This window comes from Barbus barbus (genome assembly GCF_936440315.1).
Source record: "Barbus barbus genome assembly, chromosome: 39".
Classification (NCBI taxonomy): domain Eukaryota; kingdom Metazoa; phylum Chordata; class Actinopteri; order Cypriniformes; family Cyprinidae; genus Barbus; species Barbus barbus.
Window position 1 is genome coordinate 22290200 of NC_136717.1, and position 11083 is coordinate 22301282.

At 34.3% G+C, this 11083-nt stretch overlaps 1 protein-coding gene across 1 annotated transcript in view; it reads left to right on the forward strand.

The window, feature by feature from the left end:
- The window catches only part of LOC306858552 (cyclin-dependent kinase 17), a 54959-nt gene that overhangs the window by 41268 nt on the left and 2608 nt on the right, over window positions 1-11083 (forward strand). The window contains exons 4-16 of the mRNA XM_079399132.1: window positions 1293-1426; window positions 3486-3611; window positions 5779-5835; window positions 6758-6872; window positions 6986-7080; window positions 7167-7229; window positions 7366-7489; window positions 8378-8498; window positions 8588-8685; window positions 9883-9988; window positions 10453-10495; window positions 10683-10773; window positions 10886-10963. Of these exons, the coding sequence (XP_079255258.1) occupies window positions 1293-1426; window positions 3486-3611; window positions 5779-5835; window positions 6758-6872; window positions 6986-7080; window positions 7167-7229; window positions 7366-7489; window positions 8378-8498; window positions 8588-8685; window positions 9883-9988; window positions 10453-10495; window positions 10683-10773; window positions 10886-10963 (1251 nt within the window). The remainder of the gene's footprint in view (window positions 1-1292; window positions 1427-3485; window positions 3612-5778; window positions 5836-6757; window positions 6873-6985; window positions 7081-7166; window positions 7230-7365; window positions 7490-8377; window positions 8499-8587; window positions 8686-9882; window positions 9989-10452; window positions 10496-10682; window positions 10774-10885; window positions 10964-11083) is intronic.

The following is an 11083-nucleotide window of genomic DNA, read 5'->3' on the forward strand; positions in this document are numbered from 1 at the left end:
CACAAGTGCTGTGTAAACAAAAAGCACATGGGACAGTGCATATCCCTTCACACCTTTCTTGTTTTCGATGTAATCCGTGAACCTTTCTCAGGAATCGTGGCGTAGGTGAATGTGAACAGAGCATGTGTGTCAGTGTCACGCTTGACTGGTTTTCATGAATATCAAGAACTGCGGGAAAATTATTAACAGACGATCAGCTTGATGTGCTGTGCGTATGTCGCTTTATGTACACAGGTATGAGTGTTTGTGTTTTTAAAGGGAAGAGAATGAATAAGGTCTTTCACTGAAATGGAAGAGTCACATGCTGCTTTTACAACACACACACACACACACTAGACTGAATCCCGAATCACTATCTATCCTACATAGTCAGATTAGTGTGTCCCAAGCCATAGTATATTAAAATAGTATTTCAGATGTACTTTTTAACTGATTTTAACCATAAGATAATGTATTAGTAATGTCCGTAAAGTGCATCATAGGCCTAAAATCAGTCAGCATTTGCATTTTTTGATGGCTGTTTTGTGTCAAAAGGACTTATCTTAAAATTGTTTAATTCAAAAGTCTCCATGTCATCATGTTTAATGACTTTGTATCAAATTTGGATTAAGAAAACAATCGGTAAATGCTTTCTTATAGTAAGTTACTTGTTTTTAAAAGTTATAATCATTTAAGTTAACAGACATTTTTCACATTTAAATAAAATGTCCACCTTGAATTAAACTATGTAAAATGACACATCCATTTAAAATGTTAAATGTTTTTATTTGTCAAATTGTCAAATTAAATCAAATTTAAATAATTTTTTAATCATTTCAAATATTATAATAATAATAATAATAATAATAATAATGATGACAATCCTTCATATAAATGTATAAAGCCAAATTTATTTTTCATTTTATTTTTTTATTTTTCATTTTATTTTATTTTATCTCTCAAATTCTCATTACCAATTGAAAAGCCAAATAGAGGACTTGTTCCTTAGTTTAAAAAATGCCCAAAATAAATTTAATTTAACCCAAATATTCCATGTGATTTTTTTCAGAATAAATAGAATTTAGTGTAAAAGATCAAATGAAAAAAATATTATCAAACATGCATTCTTTTATTGCATATTAGTATAAGTATATGGGAACTATTCTAAGTATTGGGATTCAGCTATGTACGAGTATATGCCCTAATAAAACTTCCCAGAAACCCTTTCCATAGCTCATCCGTTAGAGCAGCAGCGTCTCGCTCCACATATATCACACATTTAGATTTTCTAACCTCCTCTTCCTCTCTCGCAGACATTGTTCATGAGAATCTGAAGATGGGTTCGGATGGAGAAAGCGATCGGGCCTCAGGGACGTCTTCGGACGAAGTGCAATCACCCACCGGCGTGTGTCTCCGCACCAGAAGTCATCGGCGCATATCCATGGAGGTAAGATAGACCGCGTGTGGCCATAAATGAATCAGCAGCACAAACCTCACTTATTCACAGGAGGAGGCAGAAAAGCGTGCGTGTGTTACCCTGAAAGCTTCAGACTGGGTGATGTGTCACTACTGAGAGCTTTATTTTTGGCCTTGGGTAGGTGGAGGGATTCCTCTGGTGTGTTTTCTTTCTCATCCTTTCCTATTTTCTCCCACGTCCTTTTAGTCGGCTTTTCTCTTCCCCTTCCTCCTTGGTGAGACGATCTTAAGAAATCTGGTTGTTTTGTGGGCAGGTGCAGATGTTATAAGAGGAACTTCTGCAGTTCGAGAACTCTCAGGTGTTAAATGTCAAGTTTTGAAGACAGCCACAACAAATTAACATTTTGTACATCAAAGCAGTTTTTTTTTTTTTTGTCAGTACGGTTTGGTTTCTATGTCTAGGCTAATAGCATTTGTAGTCCTGCCCATTGTGAATTCTCATTGATCCAAAATCCCCACTCCGTATAACTATGTATTATACATCAAATATAATCTGATTGGCTGTGATTGATGTGTCATGTGGCTTTTTCGTTTCCTGTGAGTACAGAAAAATCACTGTAAACAGGCATCGCATTTGGTTTGTAATGTGTCAGACTGATTTTCAAATCATATACATCTGTGTCTGTCTGTCGAGGTTGTGCTGCTGTTTGATATTAATAACTGGCTTTCTGTCTAAAAAGAGGGTTTGAATAACACTCTTATAGGATTTTGAAATAAAAAAAACTACTTTTTTTAATCAGAATTAACCTGAATACATCAAGACATTCACGTCACACTCTTGCTACATGAAGCATTTAAAGCTTCTTATTCTGGGGGTTTAATTGCAAACATCAGTCCAAACTAGTTATTTGGCCATGTGTTCCTCTCTCTCTCTCTCTCTGTCCGGTGCTCTTTTGCCCCCTTCTGTGTGAATTGGGTTACTGCAGCTACATGCAGTTTAAAAGCCTATAGGTATGTAGATATCATTTAACAATGTATAGCCAAGGTGAATCTCATGAAGAGGTGTCAGGTCACATTCTACTTTTTAAAAATAAAGAGGGGGAAAAAAGATTTCATAAAGAAATTTGTTGGATATAGTCTACTATTATGATTTTGTGACATTTGCCAATTTTTTTAAGTGAATTTAATTTAGTTTTACCGCTAAAATCTCATTACTGTAACATGTAATATATAAAAATGGTATCTAAAAAAAATCCATATATAAAAAAAATTATAAATTTAAATAATTTATATCTTAATTAAATGTATAAATGTATAATAATAATAAAAATAATTTATCCATTTGAAGTTTGTCGTCATAAAATTTGTTATACTACTTTTGCTTAGATATAGTGTTAGTTTCTTGTAATAATGCATAATTTAAGATTTTAAAATTCTTTATTTACTTATTTATTTCCTTCTCAATACTGTCATGCATTTGAGTGTTACTTTTGTTTTTTCAAAATTAGTTTTTTCTCATTATATTTTCATTACTGTGACAGTTATGAAAATCATCTTGTCTAAACACTTTAAAATGTGGCACACATTGTTTTATTTTGCATGAAAGTGATGAGAATTGCGTGGGTAAATGTGCTTAATTTAAAGATTAATGTGCTGATTTTAATGTTATTCAAAATGTCTTGATGCAAAATATAATTAGTTTTCTTTTGATTTTGGGGTGAAGTGATTCGCTCCTCATTCAGACTGTCCATGTACACAAGTATTGGACTGATGTGCTGCCCATGAGATTATATCATGCTGCGCGTGTCTTTAAAAGTAGCCTGTGGGTGGAGAGAAAAGCCTTGCGAGAGAGAGATTCAAAGCGTGATGGAGGGTTATTTATGGAAGATGCTAATGCTCTGGTTTGAGAACGGCTTTATGAAGTCACGCTATCTTATTTAAAACGCACTGCTCTCAGACGAGACGCACATACCAATTGAATAGTCCCCAAGCATCAATTATTAATCTGATTCCTACTTTGATAAGAACTGAGCTAATTTTGTCCCTCGCGACTGACTTGTTTGCATATGTGTGTGTGATTTGATTCTCAGGACCTGAATAAACGCTTGTCTTTGCCTGCTGATATCCGGATTCCTGACGGTTACCTGGAAAAGCTGCAGCTGAGCAGCCCGCCGTTTGACCAACCCCTCAGCCGACGGTCACGCAGAGCCTCGCTGGTGAGTTTGCGTGAATAAACCCTTATAAAGATTTAAAGACGTTAAAAGGACATTTACCTTCTAATGCCATCATATTTGTTCCATACTAGTCTTAATTATGTGTTTGTGCTTTCTATAAACCACATAATCATGATGCACCTCCTCACTGAAATAAATCGTAAATAAATCACATTTCATAATATGCCATGCGTCTCTTTGTTTGAGCATGATGGGATATCTACCTGGCAACCATGCTGCATCTCTCTCTGTTTCTCTTTTGACATCATGGTGTTCAAGATGAATAAATCCCACATTGTGTTTGAAGCAAAAAGGTGCATGTAGATTATTCAGTCTGGCAGGGTTAAAACTATGACACAGTTGTTAAACAGCAAGCCATTGTCACTCTGAATTATATATTATATTATGTATATTATCGTTCAAAAGTTTACAGTCAGTAATAATACTTTTAATTTGCAAAATATGCATTAAATTGATTAAAAGTGACGGAAGACATTTATAATGTTAAAAAAGATTTCTATTTCAAATTAAAGCTGTTCATTTTAACTATTGTTCATCAAAGAGTTATAATTTTCACAAAAATATTAACCAGCACAACTGATTTCCACTGATTTTTTGGATAATTAGAAATGTTTCTTGAGCAGCAAATCCGTATATCTGAAGACTGGAGTAATGATGCTGAAAATTCAACTTTGACATCACATCACACAAATAAATTATATTTGAAAGTATTTTAGAATAGAAAATTTTACATTTAAATTGTAGTAATATTTTAGATTATTACTGTTTTTACTTTTCTAAAATATTTAAATAAATAAAAATTACAGACCACAAACTTTTGAACCATAATGTATTTTAAGGATGGGTCCTATTTAAAGAATGGGTCATTTGAAAATATCAGCATTTAATCACCCTCATGTTGTACCAAATCCATTTGACTCTTTTTGCGCATATCTAAGATGTTTTTAGTCATCAATGCAATGAAATCATACAATAACCATGGTCTGTCAATATGTTAATCAAAGCTAGTAATGCTTTTGTATACAAGCATTTTTCTGCCAAACGGACATGGTTGAATCTGTTTGATTGCATCCAGCTCGTATTACACCACAAAATTTAAAGATTAAAAAAAAGGGTTTAAAAATAACATTTACATCTCATTAAAGATATAAAAATATGTTTTGCACAAAGAAAATTGCAATTTGGGCAAATTTCCCAAAATTGTCATGATTTTTTTAAATTTTTTTTTTATGATAATTATGAAGTCCATACGGCTTTTTCACTATATTATAAGTTTTCAGAAGCTGTGCTATGACTTTGTGGGTCACGATTGGTTACAAAATGTGATCTAATCTAATTAGATTTGAGAAGTACAGAGAATAGCTTGCCCAAAACTATCATATCATGCCTTTATAAGACTCATATGAGAATAGAAATAGTGCACAAGTCATACAGGCGACTTTTAAAGTGCTTTTTTGCAGGTTGAAAACTCATGATATGTACTTTATTGTATGCAAAGAACAATTTTGAAGATCTTTTGAGCTCCATGATTAAAAGAAATGGGTTTGGAATGGCATGAGAGTGAGTAAAGGACATTTTTAGCTGAGCTCTTTAAGAGTAAAATATTACGTCTGAAGAATATTCAGCTTTAGTTAATGAGTACACAGTCCACCGCAAGCTTTTCAAAACAACACGGACTGCTGCAGATAAACCTGGCCCGTAGACGAGAAACCCAGTGTGTCGCTACAAACATTGTCATGCTCTCAGTTCAGCACAAAGACACGTACCATGTTCTTTGTCCGTTGGCCGCATACCTAGGGGGTTTTGCATGTGAAAGCCCCCTGCTTTTGCGTCTGGGTTTCTTGACATCCATTGTTCTTAGCTGTCATCCGTCTATGTCGTCCCTACCTCCAACCCTCAATGTGTGTGTAAAGGAGAGGGGGTTTATGTTGGCGTTCTGGTGCCCCCTGGTGCCCATGGGAGTCTGAGTACTGTGTGTGATTTAATGGCTTTATCTGGGAAATGATTTTGGCTGCAGATATCAGAGACAGCGAGCAACACTCCAGACACGTGTTTCTCACTGATAAGGTCTGTTGAACACATGCAGGCCTGTTCAGCGTTAACCAGATCACATTAATGAAGCAATCTCTCTCCTTCTCTCTTTGTATAGTCAGAAATCGGCTTTGGGAAACTAGAGACCTACATCAAACTGGACAAGTTGGGAGAGGTATGACGAGTCTAGTTCTGACCTTTCATCATTGATTTGCCCTGTCAGAAAAGTGCATTTAAAAGTGATTAATGATTCGGTGAATGAAACAACAAAGTCTCAGACACAAATCACAAAAACACAAATTTTTATTTTTGATGAATTGGTTTGACAGCACTAATTCACACAAAATATTTTTTCAAGCACAATTTGTTTCTTTATTTTTAGTTCTACAGTAGGGGCATAATATTTATTTATTTTACTCTTTTTAATTATTTCTTTAATACTTTTTTAACACATTCCTTGTATATAACTTGTGTGACTGTACAAAAGATGTTTTTAAAGTACTATTTATTTATTTAATTTTTTTTTTAGTTCTGCTGTAGGTGTCCACTATTCATTCGTTAATTATTATTTTTTACTGTATGCATGTATGTATGCATTTATTTATTTATTTATTTATTGAAGCCAATAAAAATTTGTTTGATAATTGTCAGTAAATGCTTAATCCAATAGCTGCATCCCTAGCGTAAACCTTGTGTGATTATTCATAAATTATTTTAATAACGTAGACCTTGTGTGATTTATACATAAATTATTTTAAGTACAATTTTTTTAAGTTGTGCATACAATACATTTATTTCTTTATTTAGTTAGTTGGTTAGATAACTTTATTTTTAACCAATAACATTGGTTGATTCTTTTCAGGAAATGATTAATCCATTAAGTACATCCCTAGTGTAAAACTTGTGTGACTGACATTTTTCAGATTACTGTTTCTTTTTTTTTTTTAGTTTTACTGTAGGGATGTAATATTTATTAATTAATTCATTTTACTACAATAACATTGCTTGATGCTTGTCAGTAAAGGATTAATCTGTTGTTGCATACCTATTGACTTTTTGCATTCTGAAATCTAATCATTGCTATAATTGTGTTATAGGGGACGTATGCCACCGTCTTCAAGGGGCGGAGCAAACTGACGGACAACCTGGTAGCTCTGAAAGAGATCCGGTTGGAGCACGAGGAGGGCGCTCCATGCACAGCTATTAGAGAGGGTGAGGAATCTCTCTCTGTCTCTTTCTCTTCATCTCTCCTCAAAACCCCTTTGGATGCCTAGATACTGATGTTGATATTGCCCTGATCGATCTTGCCATTTTCTCTATTTCAGTGTCATTACTGAAGGATTTAAAGCACGCCAACATCGTCACGCTTCATGATATTGTCCACACGGACAAATCCCTCACTCTGGTCTTTGAGTATCTGGTGAGTGAACGTCTCATGCTTCTCTCATTCTGATCCATTTGTTTCTTGCTGTATTTATTTATTTGTTCTCTGATGGCTTCCTGCAGGATAAGGATCTGAAGCAGTACATGGACGACTGTGGAAACATCATGAGCATGCACAATGTTAAGGTCAGTCCCGTGTCTGTTTATTCTACACCAAATGGATTTAACAAAACATAAACGGTTGGTTTGTTGGTATTAGTGCAATGCAACACATGAAACATTGTTTCTGGTCTTCTAACCTGTAGTCCATGTGTGGTTGTAGATTTTCCTGTTCCAGATCTTGAGAGGACTGGCGTACTGCCACAGACGCAAGGTCCTGCACCGGGACCTGAAACCACAGAACCTGCTCATCAATGAGAGGGGTGAACTCAAACTGGCGGACTTTGGTATGTTTAGCACTATGCTGTCAAATAAATGATATTCAGTTATATATTACACCATTGAGTGCTTTATGTATGTGTGTGTGTGTGTCTATATATATATATATATATATATATATATATATATAGAGAGAGAGAGATCGTGATTAATCTTATCCAAAATAAGTTTTTGTTTACATAATATATGCATGTGTATATTTATTATGTATATGTAAACACACACACAGTATATATTTTGAAAATATTTGCATGTTTATGCATTTATATATTAATATTCTTATATTTTATGTTATATAGAAATATATTTAATATTAATATTATTATTATATTTAACATATAAACATAACATTTTTCATATTGTATTTATATACACATAATACACATATTATGTAAACAAAAACTTATTTTGGATGCAATTAATCACGATTAATCATTTGACAGCACTAATATATATATATATATATATATATATATATATATATATATAGTTTATTTAATATTTATAACTAAGGTTTATGTAGTATGTACTTATGTACTTTTTTTCATTAAAAATTAAATTTAATGTATTATAAATGTATTAACTTACAAATGTATTAATTAAATTATATTTTATTCTATATATAAATACTAAGTGTAATATTTCAGATGTATTCGAATTTTACTATATATTTTGTGGACTTAATATGTTGCCTTTATGCATTTTTATATTATAATGTTTATATGTTACAAATATGTATTTAACTTTATATCATATGTAATGAATTTTTTTATTAAAATATAGTATATATTCATTTAACTTTTTTTGTTATTCATAAAACGTAAATTAATCATTCAGCATATATAAAAAAAAATGTTTTAAGTATAATAAGTGTTTTTGTTTGTGTGTGGTTGTAGGTCTGGCACGAGCCAAGTCGGTTCCCACTAAGACATACTCTAATGAGGTGGTGACCTTATGGTACAGACCTCCTGATGTACTACTGGGATCCTCAGAATACTCCACACAGATCGATATGTGGTGAGTGTTGTGTCTCATTTACATTCATCATTTACATGCAGTCCTGTATGCTCTGTCTTATCCTCTCTCCATCTCTCTCTCTGCCTCAGGGGTGTTGGATGTATATTTTATGAAATGGCTGCAGGTCGGCCGCTGTTCCCAGGATCCACCGTTGAAGATGAGCTGCATCTAATCTTCAGATTACTGGGTGAGCGAACACACACACCCACGCACACACTCTCACACCCAGCTCTCCAACTAAATGATTCAATTCAGAGCCTGTGTGATGAAACGCACACTTCAACTCCAGACATTACGACATTTAAACACACTCACACCAGATGTGTCATGGTGTTCAGTCTCAGAAGTGCCTCTCACCTGCTTTAAAAACAAACTGCAACCATCTGAGCTGCCATGCTTGCTGTCCACACACACACACAAAAACAGACGCTTTGTATGGAAACTGTGAGATCACATGGTAGGTTACCACAGTTCAGCTGAAATCCTGTCCTGCTGACACTCACCTGATGTGTTTTAACTGTGCATCCTGGAGTGTGGAACTATCTCGGAAAAAAGACATGGAAAGGAGGTTTTAAGCTATTATTCTTAAGCTATATTCAAATTTAAACTGTAGCTCAAAGAGTAATGCATGGTTCTAACAATGCCAAGGCCATGGGTTTGATTCCCAGGGGAAACATTAACTGATTAAAAAAAGGTATTCAATGAATTAAAAGCATCTGTTAAATGCATAAATATAAATCATATGTTAAGCATTTTATTGGCTTTCCACTGCTTCGAAATAGAGAACTCTAAATAATTAATTTAGAAAAAGAGTTAAGTCCTGGTAAAATTGTGGAAATCCTTAAGAACATAAAAATTTATGGACATTTCTTTTACATTTTTTCCTCATTATCACAGATTTCTTTTGCTATATCTATAAAATTATTATAAATATTAACATTAAGTATATTTAAAATGTAAATTTACACACACAGTACTACACCTCCATGATAAACATGTTTTTAATTCATGAGTTTAAGTAGTGTAGCATGTTATTTTATAATATAATTTAAATATACATAATATAATTTTATTATATATATTACAAAAAAGGTAAATTTTAGAATTTTTAAATAGGCCTACTGAAGTTAAAACAGAAAGATTATGATCAAAAGGGATCCACGAATTGAAGTCCTGTAAAATCTAAAATGTGTCTTCAGGACATGAATTGGTATGGATGTACATTAAATCAATGTTCATTAACATGTTTGATCATTTAAATAGTAAATCTATAATAAATTATTTATATTACACAAATTTATTTAATTTATTTACTTATTATTCACTTATTGTTATATTTAGGCTCTAAATATAAAGTGTTGAATTGATGTTTTGTGTGAAACAGGTACACCTACAGAGGACAACTGGCCCGGCATCTCATCCATCGAAGAGTTCAAATCCTACAACTTCCCCAAATACAAGCCTCAGCCCTTCATCAATCATGCGCCCAGGTACCTGCACTCTATCTGTGTGTCCAACTTTCGAGTAATGGTCGGGTCCGCGTCAGGTCCGGGTAGTACATTAAAGGCATTTCTCGGGTCTGCACGGGTTCGGGTCCCACATTCAAATAAAATACGGGTCTAGGACGGTTCCGTGCAGCACATTTACGGGTCTCTTCGGGTTCGGGTACGAATTTTGTACCCAAAGTACCTCTACTTTGCGGTGGCTTCAGTGTGTTTGTCTTGCCACACAGAGCAAATGACCATGACCTCAAAGCCTGTGTTTGAGTGTGCGCATGCTGCTGTGGGAAAGTGTGTGTGTTCTAGTGTATGTTAGAAAGCTGTGTGCGTGCCAGTAAAGCAGGATATCCTGTGGAATTTCTGAGGCCGTTTGCTTCCTTCCTTACGTTTGCCAGTCTAATTTGTCAACCTGCCGATGGTCACATCTCTCTCCCTCCCTCTCTTCCTATCTACAGGTTGGATACTGAAGGAATAGAGCTGTTATTGTCCTTTCTAAGGGTAAGAATGTGCCAGAACAATGGATTGCATTAAATACACACAAAAACAATTGTAAATGATTTTCCGTCTTTTCCTTCTCATGAACACTCTTATTTTTCATTAACCCTTTTAAAGCATTAAGATAACTTAAAACTACCCTTTATCAATCTAATAAGGCTTTCATCCTTTATTTATTTTTTCTCCATAGTATGAGTCCAAAAAGAGGATCTCTGCAGATGAATCAATGAAACACTCCTACTTCAAGAGTCTGGGCATGAGTGTGCACGCACTGCCAGAGAGTGAGTGTCTTTATACACACACACACACACACAAACACATATACACATCACATATACACATCACATAATCACTCATATGCCCTCATTCTCATGATATGCTGTGCTTGTGCAGACATATCCATATTTACACTGAAGGAAGTGCAGCTTCAGAGGGACCCCGGTTACCGGAACTCCTCGTACCCAGAGACAGGTGTGTGTTTGTTTTATACATGTTTTTATGTTCAGATACTCTTATAGTAGTCAGTCAGTATGGGTCAGTGTTAGTAGTTTTGGGAACTGACACTCGGTGGCAATGATCGTGTAGTAGACC